We start from the raw sequence: 20,132 nt of genomic DNA, 5'->3' as shown, positions 1-20,132 counted from the left end.
AACAGGACCGAGCTGGAGGGACTGAGCTAAGGCAGAGAGAGGGCAGCCAGCCCAGAGCTCAGTACTCCCAAGGATGGGTGCAGGGTTAGGGATCACCAGCCAGGGTTGTCTCAAGGGCTCCACTCCAGGAAGGTTTCTTGGGGCACCCTGGAGACTATGGGCAGCTCTGGCCACATCCTCCAAACGCGAACCAAGTTAATGTCCTTAGCGCTGTCCCTCCAGATATCCTCCTCAATGTCTTCCTGGCCATCGCAGTTGATAACCTGGCTGAGGCTGAGAGCCTGACCTTAGCCCAGAAGGCCAAAGCAGAGGAACGCAAGCGGCGGAAGATGTCCAGGTGAGTGCTGCAGTCCCTGGTAGTGAGAGGTCCCAAATCAGGTACTTTGGTGTGAGGGGACAGAATGGCATCACCCATGCCCCTGCCCAGAGTTCAGTTCCTGCTCTCCCCTCCTCTCTGCTCAGAGGTTACCCAGAGAAGTCTGAAGATGAGAAGCAGATGCTGGCAAAGAAGCTTGAGCAGAAAGCGAAGGGAGAAGGGATTCCCACAACAGCCAAGGTCAGTGCTGGTGGGGTTGTGCCTTGGGGAGCTCCTGATGAGGGACCAGACTCCTCCTCCCACCAGCTCCAGCCTTTGTCAGGCTTGGAGCCAGCCTGGGTCTGGACTCTTCTGGGCCAGAATCACTCCTTGCCTTAGCATCCTCTGGTCATGGGGGCTCTCTGGGCCCAGGCAGGACAATTAATCCAGGCAGGATTAATTTCCTTGGCCACAGCCAGTTGTCAGTGGTTGAGATGGGCTGGTGCACACCAGTGCAGAGGGGAGCAGAGCACATCAGCAGCAGCTCCTGTATGCAAAACCCTCTTTTCAGCTGTGCTGACTGTGTGCCGAGCTGCATCTTATAAGCATCTGGCCAGCAGCTACTTCCCTATCCATTTTCCAGAGGTGCCCCATGGGAACTCACCCAGGAGTCACCCTATGTCTTATTCCACCGCTCATATAGGTGCATGGCCCCAGGCTCTTGCCCAGCACACATTCCGCTGTCCCATCCTCCTGGTATTGCTCTTTGCTCAGACTGCAGCATCCCTGAGGTGTTTCCCTTCACCCTGCCCCATCCGGGGCCAGGACTCCATGTGCTTAGTGCTGTATGGGCCAAATGCAGAGACACTGCTTGTCCCACATGGCTTCCAAGATGAGAGGGTCTGGCCAACATGCAACATTTGGCAGCAATACTGGCACACACAGCTGCATGTCCTCCTCTCTGTCTCTCCCTTATTTCAGTTAAAAGTGGATGAATTTGAATCCAATGTCAATGAGATCAAAGACCCCTACCCTTCTGCAGACTTCCCAGGTAAGACTTGTTTCCTGCCAGGGCAGCAGGAAAGCTGGGGAGGCACTGCAGAGGGATGGTGCTAGAACCTTGGCTGTGTGAGGAGCAAAGGATGTGGTGACCCTCTGCCAGCCTCGGGGTACTGAGGTCCTTCTGGCACAGATGCCAAATCAGAATCAGAGGATTGTCCATCAGGTCACATTCCATCTCCCTACCTGGGTCATTCTTTCCTTTTCCCTCCTCGTGGTTACCCTGCAGGTGACGATGAGGAAGATGAACCTGAAATCCCCCTGAGTCCTCGGCCACGTCCCCTTGCAGAGCTACAGCTGAAAGAGAAGGCCGTGCCCATGCCTGAAGCTAGCTCCTTCTTCATCTTCAGCCCAACCAACAAGTAGGCACTAACCCTTCTCCTTGCCTTCTGAAGCCAGGCCTGGCTCGGGTACCTCTGGCACCGACCCTTCCCAATGAGATCCTACTTGTGCATAACAGCCAGCTCTGAAGGGAGCCAGCTCACTGGGAAAAGTCTTCTCTGTGGAAGGGCTGGCACAGACATCATGCCTAGGGCCTTCCTGTCCTCAAAGTTTAGCCATAACCCTCTTCCAGGCTACCATGGTCCTATCTGATGTCCCTCTGGCCCCTCACAGCATCTCATGGCATTTCTGTCCCTGGCAGGTTTCGGATGCTGTGCCACAGAATTGTCAACGCCACCTGGTTCACCAACTTCATCCTGCTTTTCATTCTGCTCAGCAGCATCTCGCTGGCAGCCGAGGATCCCATCCGGGCCGAGTCCTTCCGCAACCAGGTGCCTGTGTAGCTGTGGGGGGTTGGGATGGGTGGGGGAGGTCTCAGCTCCCCGGGAAGCAGAGACCTGCTTGCCAGATGTCACGCCTGAGCAGGTAGCTGTGATTTCATCCCTGCCTCTGGAAGGGAAATATACTCTGGGAGGAGAGGCTGGTTGTGTTTTCCATTCAAGGAAATGGGACAAGTTTTTACTGCCCCATATCTCAGTTATCTCAGTTGAAGAGATCCACCTGACAGGGTGTGTGAAATTACCTTGGTTCAAGACTGTGGTGGCTTACTGGGGATAGGGACATCCTGTGAGGTGGCAAACTGAACCACTGCTGTGTGCAGCACCCTGAAATGTTGCTGGCATGGAGCAGTGGTAGCCACAGGTCTAGCCACACGAGGCACAAATGGGTCTGCACCCATGCAGTGTCTTGCAGGGACTGGGGGGTCTCACATGAGACAGCTTCCCAGGGCACTCAGTGCTTTTGGGGATCAGATGCTTTCAGGTGAATCAGGTCAAGCCTCACTCACTTGGAAATGGAGAGTTTGGTCCCAGGCTGCAGGTTGGATCATGCACTGGAGAAAATCAGCAAAACTGAGGGAAGTTCAGGAGTCTTCTTGGCACTGGGTTTGGTAGGCTCTGTTGAGCTAGATGGGCTCCCCAGTCCACAGAGTGGAGGGCAAAACCACAATGCCAGGATGTTTGAACACACTGGAGCATTTCCCATGTCACCCAAATCTCATCCTGTTCTGGTGCTTCTGTCCCCAGATTCTTGGATACTTTGACATTGGTTTCACTTCTGTCTTCACAGTCGAAATCGTCTTGAAGGTAAGTCCCTCTGCCTCGTGGTCCTGGCCATGCGCATGGGTCTAGACTGTTCTGGCCATGGGCACTCATACTCTTTGGGCACAAGCTGGAGATCCCAGCAAGAAGAAGCTGTCTAGGTGGTGTGTGACCTGCCCCAGAGGCCACGTGTCCCCTCCAGTGAGGTCAGGCAGCCAAGTCAGCTGCACTGTGATGTGGGGACAGATGGGCCATGGCACCAGCATTTTTGTTCTGACAGACCCTTAAGAAAAACTTTAAGAAAGAGAAAGCAATGGAAATCTGTGCAGTAAAAGAGTAATTCAAGCAGCTGCTGCATGTTGCTCCCACTCCAAGTCTCTTTACTCTTCTCCTCTTTAATTTGCTGAATGACTGGGAAGTGTTTTGTCTCCAGCCAGTACAGTACCGAGGATTTCCAGCTGAAGTCAGCTTCCTGCCTGGCTGCAGAGGTAGAGGTCTGAGCAGGATAGGGTCCCCAGGCCATGGAGCTGTGAGAAGCCCCTCGTGCCTTGTCCGCCCCAGGGCTGTGGAGGCACCATGCCCCTGAGCCCTGCCTGGCCTCTCTCCTAACTCCTTCTGCTCCCCAGATGACAGCCTATGGTGCTTTCCTGCACAAAGGCTCCTTCTGCAGGAACTCTTTCAATATCCTCGACTTGCTGGTGGTTGCTGTCTCCCTCATCTCCATGGGAATCGAGTAAGCACCTCCACGCTTCGCGGGGTTGGCACTGGTCTGTTGAGCCTGGCAGGGCAGCTGGGGTGCTGCAGCTCTCTGTGCTGGATGGAGAGGGAGCAGACAGCCCAAGGGCTGGGCATTAGCCCATGTGTTAGTGTCCATAAAGTCATGCTCAGGGACACAGGGCATGGACACCTGGGAGGCAGGGAGGCAAACTCCTTGAGTGTCAAAGGTGAAGATCTGGGTAGGAATTCAATTTGGAGCTGCTTTCTCCAGCTGCCAGTGTCCCTTAGCTTTATGTGGGGTGATGGCTTAGTGACGTCCACCTGTCTCTGCCATCCCTTGCCCCTCACCCATGGTCACTTGGTGGGGCTGTGCCAGGCTGGCCTGGGCAGGGGAATCGCCCCATCTCAGCTCTGCCTTCCTCCTCAGGTCCAGTGCCATCTCAGTGGTGAAGATCCTCCGGGTGCTGAGGGTGCTGAGGCCTCTGCGAGCCATAAACAGGGCAAAGGGCTTGAAGGTAAGAGGGAGGCTGGGGCTAGGGGTTCTCGGCCCATGGGAGTCCTCACGGGAGGTTATGTGGCAGGCATCATGCCCTGTGGGGTTTGCGGGGCCAGGAGCCCAATTCCCACTCCCCGTCTGTGGAAGGGGTCTGTCCCATCCCACTGCTCTCGGCAGGCTCCTGCTCTTCCTGGGGCCCATCCCTGCAGTGAGAGGGTGTGGGACACACAGCAGGGGCTTTCCCCAGGCATGCTCACATGTACACTGTCCTCGACCTCCACAGCATGTGGTCCAGTGCGTGTTCGTGGCCATCAAGACTATCGGTAACATTGTGGTTGTCACGACATTGCTGCAGTTCATGTTTGCCTGCATTGGGGTCCAGCTCTTCAAGGTGAGAGGTGTCTCAGATGGGCAGGAGAGACGTTCTGCTCAGGCACATCCTGGACAGGCTCTTCTAGTCATAGCCCTTGGGGATGGTGTCTCCCAGTATTGAGGTCAGCACAGACCATACTCTCTGTGCTCTGCAAGAAGACCTGCCTGCACCAGAATTCCCAGCAGAAGGGCTTGCAGTGGGAGGAGGGCAGGAAACACCCAGGATACCGTCAGGTCCAGACAGCACATGTAAAGGGACCAGCTGCCTTGCCCCACTTAGTGCCTCAGTTTCCCCTTTCTAAGGCGGCAAGTGCTTCTGACTTCCTCTGCGCTTTGGATGCAAAGCCTTTCCTTTTTCACAGCACCACTCTTGCTCTCTGGGCCTTGGCTGCTCCAAGGCAGAGCTGGCCCTGGCTGAGCTCAGCTTTGTTCTAATAATTGAGCTTAAATTCCCAGCCAATGTGGGGAGACACCCTGCAGCCTGAGCAGACCTGTCAGCATACCTTAACTTTTAGTTAATTCTATGGTTACTGCTTTCTTCCCTATTTTCCAAATAGTTGGCTCCCAGATAGGACGAGCTAGATGATAGGTCTCAGCTCAGGGCCCTGGAAGATTTGTTCCCATCACTAGGCAACGTTTACTTGTCTCAGCCTGGGATTGACCCCAGGGTCTGCCATGGCTCCTGAAACACCCTGTGAACTGAGTTGTGTTGGCATGCAGAGTGGGGAAGCCAGCGGTGGTGTGAGGCAGGGGCCAGAGTCAGCACGGAGGGGGGTAGGGACTGACTGTGGGCTGTGAAAAAGTCAAGACTCCCCATGGCTCCTGAAGTCAGAGCAAAATCAGAGCCTCTTCTGATCTCTGTTAAATTCAGGGCAAGTTCTATAGATGCACAGATCCATCCAAGATGACGGAGAAGGAGTGCAGGTAAGAGCTCTCTGCAGCTCAGCCCCAGCAGGGCAGTGGCCAGGGATGGGAGGTGTGTGTGTGGCGGGGGCCACTTGTGTTCCTGCATGGGGATGTTGCATCCAAAAGAGTGGGGCTGGGGTCTTGTGCTGTTCTCCCTCACCTTGGGGTAAATCAGAAACAAGCACAGGGCTCTCCTCCCCTCCCAGGGACCAAAGAGCCCTGGGCCAGCACCGCAGTGGGTGGGCTGAAGGGGGCCCTGCCCGGTGAGCACCACATCCCTTCTGCTGCAGGGGTTATTTCATCAACTACGTGGACGGGGACCCCACGCAGATTGAGCTACAGGAGCGTGTCTGGTTGCACAGCAACTTCCACTTCGACAACGTCTTCTCAGCCATGATGTCACTTTTCACTGTCTCCACCTTCGAGGGCTGGCCGGAGTGAGTCTGACTGTGCGCAGGGCCTGCCAAGGGATGGGTCTGTGCTGGGAGCAGGTCACTGCCACAGGCCTTTACCATGGTAAAGAAAGAAGAGCTGCCCAGGCTGAGGAGCAGGGCCAGCCATCCTGGCAGTGGCTGTGGAGCTGGCAAGGTCATCCCGGCAGCTCTGTCCCACCGTTGTTGGATTTGGGGTGTCCTCAGAGCTCTCCGTAACCTTCAAGAGGAGAGATGGTCTTTCCCAACTAATTAGGATCTCTGTTGCCTCGCTTTCCCTCCTGTAGGCTGCTATACATGGCCATTGACACTAATGCTGAGGATGCAGGCCCTGTCTACAACTACCGGGTGGAGATTGCAATGTTCTTCATCATCTACATCATCCTCATTGCCTTCTTCATGATGAATATCTTTGTGGGCTTTGTCATTGTCACCTTCCAGGAGCAGGGGGAGAGCGAGTACAAGAACTGTGAGCTGGACAAGAACCAGGTAATGGGACTGCTGGGACAGGGCAAGGTGGACCAGCCCTCGATCTGGCACTGCTGGGGCTGGCTGATTTGGATCAGCCCTTAGTGGTGGCACTGCTGGCGCAGATGAGTTGAACCTGCCCCAGGTCTGTTTGCTGCCAGGGCAGGGTCAGCTGGACCCATGCCTGGCACAACGCAAGCCTGGCAAGGGAAGGGTAGAGTGGACCAGAACCAGGGAGTGGGCCTTCTAGTGCAGGTAGGGTGCCCAGACTGAGCTGGAGCAGGGGGTTGTGCGCAGTTCTGGGCTCACCAATACAAAAGCGACATGGACGTACTGGAGTGAGTCCAGCAAAGGGCCACTGAGATGATTGAAGGTCTGGAGCATCTGTCATATAAGGAGAGGCTGAGAATCTGAGTCTGTTTGGTGTTGAGAAGAGAAGGCTCATAGGGATCTTACCTATGTGTATAAATACCTAATGGGAGGGTGTAAAGAAGATGGAGCCAGGATCTTTTCAGTTGTGCCCAGTTACAGGACAAAAGGCAATGGGCACAAACTGAAGAAAACAAGAAATTCCATTCAAACATAAAAAAACCCATTTTTTTATGATGAGGGTGGTCAAGCACTGGAATAGGTTGCCCAGAGAGGTTGTGAAGTCTCATCTTTGGAGGTATTCAAAACCCAACTGGACACGGTCCTGGGCAACGTGCTCTAGCTGGCCCTGCTTTGGGCAGGGAGCTTTGACTAGACCATTTCCAGAGGCACCTTCCACTGTCAGCCCTTCTGTGATGCTGACATGCTGTGATTCTGGCCGGCGACATCAAGGTTGAAAGCAGCAGAAGCGAGACTGGCATTGGCAGAGGACGTGACACACACTGGGGAAGACAGCTAGATGGGGATGCCTGCTGGCCCAGAGGAGGTGCTGGCATGCTCATGTGCTGAGCAAGCCTGCAGATGCAGCACGGGCACCTTGAGCTGAGGGTGCTGGGAATGATGTGAGCTGCACACGAACCCAGCAGAGATGGCCCTGGCCTGCTGGGGAGAGAAGGGCCTGCTCAGCACCTCTCAGGTTCAGAGAGAAAACTCAGTGCCCCCTTCACCCCTGGTTCATGTGATGTCTTCAGGCTGCTCTTGGCCAGTCCTGAGAGACCCTGGGAAAGTGCCATGGTAACCAGGCAGGGTCTGACTGGAGGGGTTGGTACAAAGGCAAGCATGGCAACCTTTGGAGGCAAGCAGTGGCTTTGAAAACTTTGTCCCATATGGGTGCTCTGGGGGTGTATTTGCAGAAAGCACAGCAGATACTTGAACCATCACTGTCCCTGGCCCATGTCACTGGGCTGAGAGAGAAGGGGGAGATCCAACTTGTGTCTGTGGGGACGTGCAGCATTGCCGGTGGTGCTGACTCTGTGCCTGTGCCCCTGGCACTGCCCTGTGCCTCGCTGTGGGATCACACCTGCCCTCCCCTCCCCAGCGCCAGTGTGTGCAGTATGCACTGAAGGCTCGTCCGCTGCGGCGCTACATCCCCAAGAACCCCTACCAGTACCAGATCTGGTATGTGGTCACCTCCTCCTACTTTGAGTACCTCATGTTCTTCCTGATCCTGCCGAACACAATCTGCCTGGGCATGCAGGTAAGGGGCACAGTGCCCACCTCGGGTGGTGGAGGGGTGTCCATGGTGGCGGATGGGCTAGCTCAGCCCTGCCACCTCCAGGAGAGCTTCTGGGGAGAAGGTCTTTCCTACACAGCAAAGCTCATGGTGTGTGCTCAGCACCTCTGGGGATAGGGGCAAAGTGGGACTGGTTGGATGTGGGGAGCCCAGAGGAGGGGCTGCAGGGGGGAAATTTCCTTTTTGCTGACCATTGCTGGGCCATAGGTCTGTGGGAGGTGGGGTCTGCATCCAGCACACACCTCTGAGCTCACAACAGAGGCTGGACCTGCCATGGGCTAACATGGCTTCTTCTGCCTTCTCCTCAGCATTACAACCAGTCTGCAGAAATGAACCACATCTCAGACATCCTCAACGTGGCCTTCACCATCCTCTTCACCCTGGAGATGATCCTCAAGCTCATGGCCTTTAAAGCCAAGGTGAGGAGGGCATGGTCCAGAGAGCAGGAGAGGGCCTCAGGCCAGGCCGGGGGGTCCATTTACCCTGCATTTGGCATCTCTCCGCTACAAGCACCCCCAGGCCTGCAACTCCAGAGAACTTCTCCTTGCGAGACCCTTGGGGACCCCCATGTGCAGGACCTGTGAGTTTCTGGGAGGACTACTGTTCGTCAGGGCTACCCTTGCTAGCCAAATCCAACCCAATCCAGCCAGGCATTGTTCCCATCTTCAGGGTCATCTGTCACTGGTGGGGTCATAGCTCTAGCCACCTCAATCCACCCTCCTCATTTCACACCATTGCAAGACAGGACCAAACAATTGACGAGAGGGTGCAAGGTCTGACCACCATCCCTTCTTCTGGCTCTCCCTGAAGTGCCAGAGGTCACTGGTGATCCTTCTGGCACTCCTTCCTCTGGGCTCCAGCATCTCTCTCCTCCTTGGCTTAACCCTTGGATGTTCATTCCTATTCTCTGGCTCTTCCTTGGCAGGGCTACTTTGGGGACCCCTGGAACGTCTTCGACTTCCTTATAGTGATTGGCAGCATCATTGATGTCATCCTCAGCGAGATTGACGTAAGTGTCAGGCTGCTCGGGCATGAGGGTGTCCCTGCAGAGCACCACTGCCAGCACCCACCTGAGGCTGTGCCGCAGCACCTGCCCTGGGGCGAGACAGGGGTGCTGGTGTGGTGTCCAACTCTGCAGAGTGTTGGTGTCCTCTCCTCTCTCCCTGCTCTGGTTCTGAGGAGGGACAAGCCAGGATCAGCCCGTGGCATGAGTGTGTGGAGATCACAGCCATGGCCCTGTGGACCTTAAAGCACTGTTTAAACATAGGGGACCATCCCCAGCCAGCCAACGTGTCACAGTGCCCCCTCCCCTCCCTTCCCCTGAATCTGTAGGCACTGGGATCCTATGGAAAACAGTCTACTCACTCAGAACTGGACCATGAGGAGCAGGACACATGCCAGCCCCTGCCCCACTCATCCTGCCTGTCTTCCCCGTGCGCACACCTGGATAGGCAGTCACCCACACATCCAGCCTCAAATCAGTGCAGGTGGGAAGAAAAAGGGTTCCCACAGCTCCCTGTACCCACAGGACACTGCTGTCCCATGCCAGGGGAGGATCAGACACATCAGATTTCAAGGCATTTGCTTTGCGTTTGTCCCTCTGTACAGAGATCCATACGTGTACACATACTGGCTGTATATATGTGTATGTGTATGCTCTATACACTATTTCAGAAGCTCGACACCATATAAACTGTGTGGCTGGGTGGCTGCAGGCAGTGGCTGCATGGTAAGCGCTCTGCTGGGAGCATTTTCAGAGCAGTGCTAGGAAGCCAGTGCGCCACTGCCTTTCATGGCACTGGGACATCCACACCCTGTGTCTAGCACTGAAAATGCCCCTCTGCACCCGGAGGTCATGTGCTGCATTTAGCAGATGTGATGGTAACTCCAGAAGCAGCTGTAGGATTGGGTAGATTGTAGATTAACCCTCTCTAGTGACTTCACATGCCATCTCCTCTTGGGAGCAGGGCTTGCCAGCTCCGGTGCACCGCAGGACTGTGTCTGGCAGAGCTGCTGCCACTGCCACCCTTGCACAGGGTGACCTTCAGCCATCTTCTGTGCTGGGGAGGAGAGGATGTTCAGGGGCCCTTAGTGGCGGTCACCTTCTTCTCTGGAGGGTGGTCCAGGCCTCAAAGATCTGGGATGAGCAAAACCATCCACCTTACTCCCCTGTGACAGCAACGTGCTCCCCCCTGCACAGCCCTGCACATTGATACTGCCATCCTCTAGCCTCTGGGCTTCTCAGCCTTGATGAGCTCCCAGCTCTTTCATCTGTCACCAGGTCCTCCAGGACCCCATCCTTGAACCCTCAGCTCTCTCCACCTGTGACCTGGTTTCTCATTGCCTGTAGGGTATCATTTCCTAGTGCACTACCTCCTTCCCCATCCTGTTGTCACTCAGAAATGAAGTTCAAAGGGTGCTCAAGGACGTGTACTGGGCAGAGATTTTCAGTCCCTGTGGAGCGAGAGAGCGGGTCAGTTAGCACAGATGCCAAGGTACTGCTGTGCTCAGCCATGGGTCTGTGGGGATGACCAGGGACACAGGTCACAGGCACCTGGAGGAGTCCAGTGCCCTGGCTGGGCTCGCAGGGACTGACCCAGGTGCTGTGGTCTGTGTACCACAATGCCATTGGCAGTGGCAGGGCTGTGCAGAAGGCCAGGCAGGATTTCAAGAATGTCCTATATGGCCTGACCTTCCCTGGTCTTCTCCCCCAGGTCTGGGTGCTGGGGCACTAAGAGCGCTGGTCTCCCCCTCCCAGTCCCCCAAGCTCTTCAGGGACCTCCTTCACAGGCAGTCCTGCTCTGGCAGGTCTCATGCCCCAGTGACCATCTAGGTCCCCTCCTGAGAGCAGAGCCCCTCACAGCTGCCCCACCCTTCCTCCATGTGCTTTCTTCTCCATTCAGCCCACATCTCTCCCAACATTGCCAAGCTTTTCCCGGCCATCTGGTCATGTGCGGGGGGATTAGGATTAAGAGGCGGGGGGGCAACCTCACCTCCCCTTCCAGTAAGTCTCCTCCATGCTGAGAGGTCAGTGCAAGGTGGGTCTGTTACCTCTGGTCCCCAGGAGCTGTTTGCAACCACTGCACCCATCATAGATCACCTTGCTGGCACAGGCAGACCTTGGGGGCTACAGTGTTTTCAGGAGGGTGGCCTTCATGAAACAAGCCTGCAGGAGTGGCGGGTGCCACCTCGCAACAGGCGAGCCATTCCTGATGGCACCCAGGCACGCAACTCTGGTTTGCAAAGTCTGTCCTCTCCTCCTCTCTCTTTCCATTCTGCCTCTTTTCTCCTCCCTCATGTCTCTGTGTGCGGCTGTCAGGGTGAGACGGTGGGGAGAGATGTGCTGCCAGGAGCCCTCTGCTAGCCACCACAGCCAGATCCTCATGGCTGTTCAGTCACTGAATTCCCCCAGATCCCGGGGGTATTGAGTGGTCTGGGGCAAGAGGGAAGTAGGAATCCCCCTCTGGCAGTGCTACACCAAGCTCTGAAGTGTAGGGGGTGGGCAATGTCCCTCCTGCCACTGCCTGCCCTGGAAGCTCAGCCCCTTCGCAAGGGCCGACCCCGCCAGCCTACCCAAAGCCACCTGCAATAGCTGGCTGGGCCCCCAGGAGCAAGCCTGGTCCGTGCAGGGGGCACTGGGGCCACCCCACCGAGAGTCAGGTGTTGGTGTCTGCACCGGGAAGGAGTCCCCCTGCCCCGGAGTGTCCCAGGCTCTCTGCAGAGAGGAGTGCGTCTCCGGGTAGCTTTGAGGAGCCTTAAGGGTTTGGTGTGCGTGTGTGTGTGTGTGTGAGTGAGCACTCCTCTGTGTGTGAATGCGTGTGCCCTGCGTGTGCCGATGTGCATGCAGACCAGGAGTTCCTGCCCCTCGGTTAGTGGGTGAACGGTGCTGGGCAGTGGTTTGCCTTCTACCAACGCATGGGACTACCGCTCTTGGTGCTCGCTCCCAGCAAACCTGCACTGGCTTCGTCTTGGTGTCCAAGCAGTCATGCTGAGAGCACCCCAGCTTGCTGGGGAAGAGCCGTGGGTTGGCTTGAGCTGGTCAGCTTGCCTCCAGATCCCACCTGCCACAGCCCTGGGCCTGACCTGGGTGTGTCCACAGGAGGCAGCAAAATTACATAGTCCTGAGCTTTGGCCCAGATTTCCTGGCCCACACACCCCTGCCCCAGATGTGTACGTCACAGCAGGTGAGATGCAATGGGACACAGAAGTGGGTAAGTCCCTCATGATCAGTGTGTTTCCCTGGCCATCCATCTGCTGCCTCTGCCCCTCTAAAGTCTTGTTGCCTTGTCTGTGAGCCCGAGTGATGGCAGGTCTCTGCCTGTCCTTCCTCTATGCTCCTCCTCTTGTCCCCAATTCACATCTTCTGTGTCTATGTCTTCTTCTGCAACCACCCATGCATCCCTCCCTCCCTCTCATTCCTGCCTCACTTCTGCTGACTCTCTTGTTCTCTTGACAGACTGTTCTTGCATCCAGTGGCGGATTGTACTGCCTCAGCGGAGGCTGTGATAGCATTGTAAATATCAGCTGCATGTGCTTGCGGTGCACTGTTCTCCCGTTTGCTGCCCACAGCCGTGCCAGCGTGCCTGTGGCCGGTGTTTGCATGTGTCCTGCATGTCATTAAGGACAGACCTAGCTGCTCTTTCTGGGGTGTAGCTCTCCCCTTGCTGAGAGGGACTTGGGGCGAGATAGCCCACACACAGACACCCCTTCCCACCCTGAGATGTGCCAGGCTGTTCCCCATCTGGGTCCATCTGCTGGCCCAGCCCTGCCCTGCGATATCTGGCCTGAACGGAGCATCTAGCAAAGGTGTCCCTGGCTGTTGAGGGCAGGACAGTTGGCCTTGGTTCCTCTGACCATCACTGTGTCTGTGTAAGGCCTGAAGGGATTTGCCTGCATGAATGCAGCATCTGACACTGTTAGCAAGAGAAATGGTTAGAGGGGCGACTCTTGCGCTGTGCCTTCCCCCAGGGAGGTGGCTGTGGCCCGTGGCTGCTGGCCTGATGTGCTGGGGGGCTGAGTGGGCCAAGCCCTGCGCTGGTGGCTGGGACCACCACGGGGATGCAGTGGGGTGGGGGTGCCCTGGGTTGGCCCATAGGAGCTCCCGTAGGAGCTCTGAAAATGGGGAGGGTCTGGCTGCAGGGTCCCACCTGCTGGAGCCTCTTCCCAGGGGTCCCAGGGCCCTGGTGCTGGGAACTGTGGAGGGCAAGCTGGCCTTCACTGGGCACTGCCCAGGTCCCAGCGGTGGAGACATGGTACACTGGAGCTGATGAGATGTTCCTGATCACCATGCTCACTGGGCAGGTGCTAGGCACTAGGAGAGTGCAAGGCAAAAGAAAGAGGCGTGGGGAGAGGAGATGGTGTTTTCCAGTGCAGTCCTGGGAACTCAGAAATGCCAGACTGGGGAAGCTGGAGCTGCTGGGAGGGGTGCTTACAGCTGGGTTTTGTTGCCCTGAAATAGCTGGGAGCGGGTGGGCTGGATGGTGGGATTGAGGGGGATCCAGTGGCAGCAGTAAAGCCCCGGGAGGCCGAGGGGACAGTGGGAAAGGCATCCCGAGTGGTGATGGAGTCAGGATGGGCAGTGCCTGGCTGCGGCCAGGAGGGTTTGCTCATGGTTCCTTGTAGCAGAGGCTGAGACTGAGGCTGTGCTGTGCCAGAGCAACCATGGGAGCAGGTGACCAAGCCCCCAGCATCTCCAACTGCCAATGGCCCAGGTGCTCCCAGAAGAAACCTGGCCCTTTGAGCCCAAGAGCTGTGCCTGCTGGCTCCCCTCCTGCCTGCCCATTCTGCCCTGAACCCAGGAGTCCCCAGCCCTGGGACACGCCTGTTCGCCCCTCCAACGGGGGTCCGCAGCAACCCCAAGAGAGTAGGCGTCATTGCAGGTAGGGGTGGCACTGGGCAGCACCCCCCCAGAGCCACCCTGCCTTCAGTCCCTCCTTTGGTCCATGAAAGCCCTGCTGCGACATTCTCAAACCAACCCTTCTGTGCTTAAACAGCCATCATTAACCCTCCGTGTGCCTGGTGCCTGGCCCACAGCTCACCTTACAAATAGGCCCCGAGGTGGGAGAGTCCCATATGGTACATGCTAGGTGAGACCCTGGAGGGACCTGAGCCCGTCCTTGGGTGGCCCTCTCTGGCGTGCGGTGAACAGCACAGCTCTCCCAGCCTGCGTTACAGCATGCCTTTCCCCCTGCAGTGTCCCATCCCCCTAGCTAACAGGATTGCTTTCATACCCATAAACAGGTGTCCCGAGCAGCCCGGGACGGGGGGGCAGAGATGTGAGACAATGGGGCTGGGGAGATGAGCTCATTGGGAAGGCTGGAGGGAAAGTGCCAGCACTTCCCCTTTGCAGTCTGGTCCTCCATGCAGGTAAGGACTGTGGGGACCATTACTGCTGCCGGGGGGTGGAGGGGAATCTTATTACCCTTCCCCCGCCAGGACCTGGACCCCCCCTTGTCTGCCTGGAGGCATCAGCACCTCCAAGCTGCCCTCCAAGTGTTGTGCTCTGCCTGCAGGACGCCGATGACAACTCTCGTGTCTCCATCACTTTCTTCCGACTGTTCCGGGTGATGCGGCTAGTGAAGCTGCTGAGCCGGGGGGAAGGTGTCAGAACCCTCCTGTGGACCTTCATCAAGTCCTTCCAGGTATGTGAGGAACAGTGCTCCCCTCCCAGACAAGCACATGCCCTGGGCTGGCAGCAAGCTCTGATCCTCAGGCTAGCTGGGCGAGCAGTCTGTCCTCACCAGGCGGAGGAGTAAAGCTCCATTGCTGGCAGGCTGCTGGCCTCAGATTGGACCACGGGCTTGTGCTGTGTAGGAGAACATTGCCTGTATGGGTGGGAAGATGTGGGGGGTCTCCCTGGCTGACGCCACCATGTGTCAGAGCCTGAGACACCACTGGGCTGAGCAAGCAGGCAGGCCTTGCCCGGACCCATCAGCCTTGGTCCCAGCAAAGCTGGGCTCTGCACCAAGTGGGTAGCTCACAGGCATGCTGCAGCATCTCAGCACACAGCCCCTGAGCTTGGGCAGCTCCCTCAGCCCTGGGCATCCCTGGGTTGTGCTCAGCCTTCGTCCCAGCTGCAGAGACCCAGTGCTCCCTCAGGGACTGGCATAAGCCTCCCATGCATGAGAACTGGAGAGTGGGGCTAGTGGGAGGGTGGTTAGAGGAACAGGCAGAAAGTAAGCTGTCCCCTCCCCACTTGGGGGCCTGGATGCTGGCTTCACGCAGTGGCTCCAGACCCAACCTCCTGTCCCTGGGTTGCCTTGATGTTGGGCTGGTGTCTCACACGAGCCATGGTCCTTTTGTCACAGGCTCTGCCCTACGTAGCCCTGCTGATTGTGATGCTTTTTTTCATCTATGCTGTGATCGGGATGCAGGTGAGAGGCACAGGGGTGGGATTTGGTCTTGAACATATGCCCTGAGCCTGATAGCATCTGGGGAGATGGGACAGAGAGGGACTGAGTCCTCTGCCAGGCACTCCCTGGGACTTTTCACATGATGGGACCACTTTACCCTGGTCTCCAAGGGTGCTTACAGCCCCAGCAGCCTCCTTCCATCCCCAGGCTGCAGCTAGGGAAACTGAGGCATGCAGCAAATAGCACTTTCGGAGTCAATGGCACAACCGAGACACAAAGTCACCAGTGCTTGTGCCTGGTTCATAAGACCTTATCTCCTTGGCCCAGATGAAGTGCAGAGTAGACAAGGGCATTTTCAGCATAGGCAGGAATATCCAAGGAGCTCATGAGCCCCAGAGCACCCACACCCCTATCTCAGACTCTTTTGGGGACACCCAAAGCCAAGTAAACAAGAAGAAGAGGAGCTCAGGGACAGGGGTGCTCTGGAGGGTGGTCAGTGCCTGAGAAAGGGTGCTGGGGACCTGACAATGTGATTTACAGATGTTTGGGAAGATTGCCATGGTGGACGGGACCCAGATCAACCGAAACAACAACTTCCAAACCTTTCCACAAGCTGTGCTGCTGCTCTTCAGGTCAGTCTTGTCTTGGCGAGCGAGCAGCTCCAGAAGGGACCTGGGCTCAGAGTCAGCATGGGAGCCCACCAGCTTGGAGTGAGGGAGACCAGCATTTCTGTAGTTGATTTCTTTTTTGCCCTACAGAAAAATCTCTTGCAGCAGTGGAAGCATTTCAGGAGTGGCTGTTGGTTTGCCTGGTGTGGCTGAGCTGCAGGAGAGAGGGACACTTTGGGGTTTCTATTCTGAATGTTTCCTTCCCAGACTGTATTTTAATTTGTGAATTGTGAGGAAACTCAAGGGGAAGCAAGAGCTCAGCCCAAGGCTTTCCTTGACTCCAAATAATTCACTTTGGAGCTTTCAATAGCAGACTCCCCACAGCAACACAGCAAGCCCAGGATCCTGACCGCCCCTTTCCCAGTGGCTCCCCATTTCCCTGTGTGCTGGGCTGGCCACAGCCCTCCCTGCATGCCCGGCTCATGTCCAGGACAGGCAGGTACCAGCAGGCATCCCCTCTCCCCAGGTGTGCAACTGGCGAGGCCTGGCAGGAGATCCTGCTGGACTGCAGCTACGGCAAGCTGTGCGACCCTGAGTCAGACTTTGCCGAGGGCGAGGAGTATACCTGCGGCACAGGCTTTGCCTACTTCTATTTCATCAGCTTCTACATGCTCTGCGCCTTCCTGGTATGCTGGCTCCCACAGGACTCCCTTTGGGAACCCCGTCCTGGCCCTGGGCAGCCCCTGGTGTTGAGTTAGCCTTGCATCTCGTGGGGCTGAGCCCACAGCACCCTCTTCCTAGGGGCATCATCCCCCAGCCCATCTACGCAGCCATGCTGTAAACCTGGCACCGCACTCCTATGGGACCCAGGATCCCCTGTTAGTTCCTTCCCACCGCCCCCATGTGCTGCCATCCAGATGTGTCTGTGTTGGCTCTTGCAAGGGTGGGGAGAGAAGAGATGCCCTGTGCCTGCTTCAGCCTTTCACGTGATCTCCTTGGGTGAGAGGCCCATCCCTGCATGGGGTGACCCACAGCATTCCCTGGCTTCAGGGGAACCCAAGCCCCTTCTCCTCCCGAACACGCCTGCCTGCGTTTTACCATGGCCCTGGCCAGGGCCCGCAGGCAGCACTGCCCTGCTCCATGCTGCCAGCTTCGAGGTCTGTCGCTGTCCCTCTGCCCGAAGACCTGCTGAGTGCTTGGCCCTGCCCTGACTTGCATCCTTCACACCCGCTTCTCTGCCCTCAGATCATTAACCTCTTTGTGGCCGTCATCATGGACAACTTTGACTACCTCACACGCGACTGGTCCATCCTTGGGCCCCATCACCTGGACGAGTTCAAACGGATCTGGGCTGAGTACGACCCCGAGGCCAAGTGAGTGATAGGGGGTGAGTGGCACAGAGGGAGTGATCCATAGGGAGCCTGGGGTGGGCTGCCCTGAGACACGCGTGGCAGTGTGAGCTGTGGCACTGTCTAAGAGTTAGATCCCAGCGTCTCAGAGGTGGATGTGGACTTGCCAGCGTATTCCAGGGCTGGTATAAGCCATCAGGATGTTTGGAGACACAAGACTTCCAGTCCCCTCTTCATCCAGCCCTGGTGATGCTGCCAACTCTTCCCGTGCCACTGTGCACCTTTATCTGCTGTGAGTGCCACGGGGAACAGCTGCTTTCCCCAAGAGGAGCATGGGGAAGTGTAGGGATTTGCCCACTGCAGGAGCACGGGGCAGGCCACAAGGATGAACCCACCCAGCCCCTGCCCGAACCACTGTCCCCCATGTCTGCCACCACACTGCTGATGCAGTTTGTTGCCTCCACAGGGGCAGGATCAAACATTTGGATGTAGTGACTCTGCTGAGACGTATCCAGCCTCCCCTGGGCTTTGGGAAATTCTGCCCACACCGTGTAGCTTGTAAGGTAAAAGCCAAGGGGGTGGCAGGGTGTGTGGGCACAGGGGCACCTTCCCCAAGCTGTCTCTGCATCCTCCCCAGGGAGGCTGAGGGGACAATCTAGCCCGCTTCCCAGTGTCATGTTTTATGTGTATGCTCTGACCTCTGGTGTTTAATGGAGGTGATTATTCTGGGGGCAAGGAATGATGCTGTTAACCTGCATGGAGCTGATGTGTTTCAGGGTCCTGAAGATAAGGACTTGCCTGTGCTCGCCCCCACACCGAGGGGGATGGCATTGGTGGCCTGGTCTCTGCCCGACCTCGAGCCCTCAGTGCAGAGGGACTCCCAAGCAACACTGTGGGTGCCCCACATCTGCATCTGGTACAGGAGGGCAATGCTGGGCTTGAGTACCTGGCCACGTCAACTGGGCTGTGGAAGTTTGTTTCCAAGGGCTGACAGCATTGAGGGAGCTGGAAACACCGGCTCTGTAGGCATGAGTACACTTTCCCTGGCTTAGCTCATTCTGCACAAATCCAGGGCCTGTGTGAGGCTCACATGTCAACCACATGGGCAGGGGCTCAGGCACTGGTGTAAACCCTCGTGGGTCTTGGGCAAACTCATTATGAGGCTTGATCCCCAGATCCCTCAGGGCAGCCTGGGGCACTTTTTGGAGGGTGGAGCACAGTGCAGAATGACTCCCATCTCCGTAAGAGCATTGCTGTGTCTCTTGCTGGCTGGTTGTTTAGCCTGGAGAAAAGGAGGCTCAAGGGAGACATTATCGCTCTCTACAACTACCTGAAAGGAGGTTGTAGTGAGGGGGGTGTTGGTCTCTTCTCCCAAGTAACAAGCAATGGGACAAGAGGAAACTGCCTCAAGTTGTGCCAGGGGAGGATTGGATTGGATATTAGGAAAAAATTTCTTCACTGAAAGGGTTATCAAGCACTGGAACAGGCTGCCCAGGGAAGTGGTTGAGTTACCATCCCTGGAGGTATTTAAAAGACGTGTAGATGTGGCACTTAGGGACATGGTTTAGTGGTGGACTTGGCAGTGTTAGGTTTATGGTTGGACTCAATGATCTTAAAGGTCTTTTCCAGCCTAAATGATTCTATGATTCTATGATTTTCTCCCATGGCACCATGGGTTGGGTTATTTCCACAGATCTGACCTGGCTCTCCCCACAGCTTGGTCTGGTTTAGCTGGCTGGTTAGGATGAGTGATGTCGCTGCCCCTGGCCCATGCGCAGTGCCAAGCAGTGGTGCAGAGCCCCGTGGGCCTGGGCAGAGTGGGCAGAGTTGGGAGGGCTCCTTGGCCGGCAGCTCAGTGTCCCGAGCAGAGCTGCTCCCCAGCCAGCATGGCTGCGCTCCAGCCAGGACAGGCTGGGTGTTTGCGGGGAGCTGCCAGTCTGCTCTGCCACCTGGGGTCACAGTTGTTGATTTGCTGTGCAGCGTCTAGTGTGCATGAACATGCCCCTGAACAGTGATGGCACCGTCACCTTCAATGCAACCCTCTTTGCACTGGTGAGGACAGCCCTCAAGATCAAGACAGAAGGTAAGTGATGCTCCTGTCTGCCTCTACGGCCTGATTGGGGGACCTTCTCCTTGTGCTGCAGGGTGCTGGTTACACACCATTCCCCCACTCTGTCCAGGGACCTCAGAGCACTTGCCTATGGAGCTAGACCCTCTGGGGCAATCCTCGGCTTCATGCCATTAATTATCTCATTAGACCGGAGACTATGGGCACGTGCAGGGGGCTGCTCAGGCCAAGCCTGGAGAACATTATTTGTTGCAGGCACATGTGTTGCAGCCCTGAAGAGTGAACCAATGCCACCGCAGCTGCATAACTTCACCCTAAAGAGCTCAGGAGCAGTTCTGACCCAGTTCCCATACCTGCCACGATGCACAGCCACCGGCCTCCCTTCCTGCACCGTTGAGTGTAGTCTGATCTCCCCCTGCCCCCGGCATAACACCACCTGCTCCAGTTTTGCATTTCCCCATGCATTTATAATCTCAGACTGGAATGGACGGGGATGGATCCTCTCTGAATTTAGCTGTGCTGGGGAGGAGTTGCTTTCACCCCCTTCCTTGCCAGCAGAATGGTTTGCAAAGCCCTGCTTTGGGAATATGCCACACCAGCTTGTTTCCATGCCTGTGGGTTAGGCAGTATCACACGAGCAGCTCTGCGGCTGGGCTGGGGCAGCCAGATCTAGCAGGAGGTGAGGCTGGGCAGTGGTGGGCCACTGGGGCCAGCATCTTCCAGCAGCACCGCACGGGTGCCTTCCCTCCAGCTGGGGAGGGGAACGTGGCCTCCAGCACAGTGCAGGCAGCCCTGGGAGGAGCACAG

The 20,132-nt window shown here is 56.7% G+C and overlaps 1 protein-coding gene across 1 annotated transcript in view; it reads left to right on the top strand.

The window, feature by feature from the left end:
• Window positions 1–20,132, top strand: part of CACNA1S (calcium channel, voltage-dependent, L type, alpha 1S subunit) — a 50,193-nt gene that overhangs the window by 23,707 nt on the left and 6,354 nt on the right. Inside the window, exons 14-36 of the mRNA XM_009320371.1 lie at window positions 223–337; window positions 463–556; window positions 1,277–1,346; window positions 1,584–1,716; window positions 1,998–2,127; window positions 2,881–2,940; window positions 3,522–3,628; window positions 4,040–4,127; window positions 4,392–4,499; window positions 5,352–5,404; window positions 5,677–5,823; window positions 6,105–6,306; window positions 7,754–7,912; window positions 8,257–8,367; window positions 8,874–8,957; window positions 12,405–12,461; window positions 14,461–14,589; window positions 15,256–15,321; window positions 15,841–15,932; window positions 16,435–16,594; window positions 17,154–17,281; window positions 17,724–17,820; window positions 19,238–19,340. Coding sequence (XP_009318646.1) covers window positions 223–337; window positions 463–556; window positions 1,277–1,346; window positions 1,584–1,716; window positions 1,998–2,127; window positions 2,881–2,940; window positions 3,522–3,628; window positions 4,040–4,127; window positions 4,392–4,499; window positions 5,352–5,404; window positions 5,677–5,823; window positions 6,105–6,306; window positions 7,754–7,912; window positions 8,257–8,367; window positions 8,874–8,957; window positions 12,405–12,461; window positions 14,461–14,589; window positions 15,256–15,321; window positions 15,841–15,932; window positions 16,435–16,594; window positions 17,154–17,281; window positions 17,724–17,820; window positions 19,238–19,340 — 2,493 coding nt within the window. The remainder of the gene's footprint in view (window positions 1–222; window positions 338–462; window positions 557–1,276; window positions 1,347–1,583; window positions 1,717–1,997; window positions 2,128–2,880; window positions 2,941–3,521; window positions 3,629–4,039; window positions 4,128–4,391; window positions 4,500–5,351; window positions 5,405–5,676; window positions 5,824–6,104; window positions 6,307–7,753; window positions 7,913–8,256; window positions 8,368–8,873; window positions 8,958–12,404; window positions 12,462–14,460; window positions 14,590–15,255; window positions 15,322–15,840; window positions 15,933–16,434; window positions 16,595–17,153; window positions 17,282–17,723; window positions 17,821–19,237; window positions 19,341–20,132) is intronic.

The sequence above is a fragment of the Pygoscelis adeliae genome, unplaced genomic scaffold, assembly GCF_000699105.1.
Source record: "Pygoscelis adeliae isolate BGI_AS28 unplaced genomic scaffold, ASM69910v1 Scaffold343, whole genome shotgun sequence".
In the NCBI taxonomy this organism is placed as follows: domain Eukaryota; kingdom Metazoa; phylum Chordata; class Aves; order Sphenisciformes; family Spheniscidae; genus Pygoscelis; species Pygoscelis adeliae.
The sequence above is the reverse complement of the archived record's forward strand: the minus strand, read 5'-3'. Positions and strand labels throughout refer to the sequence as shown.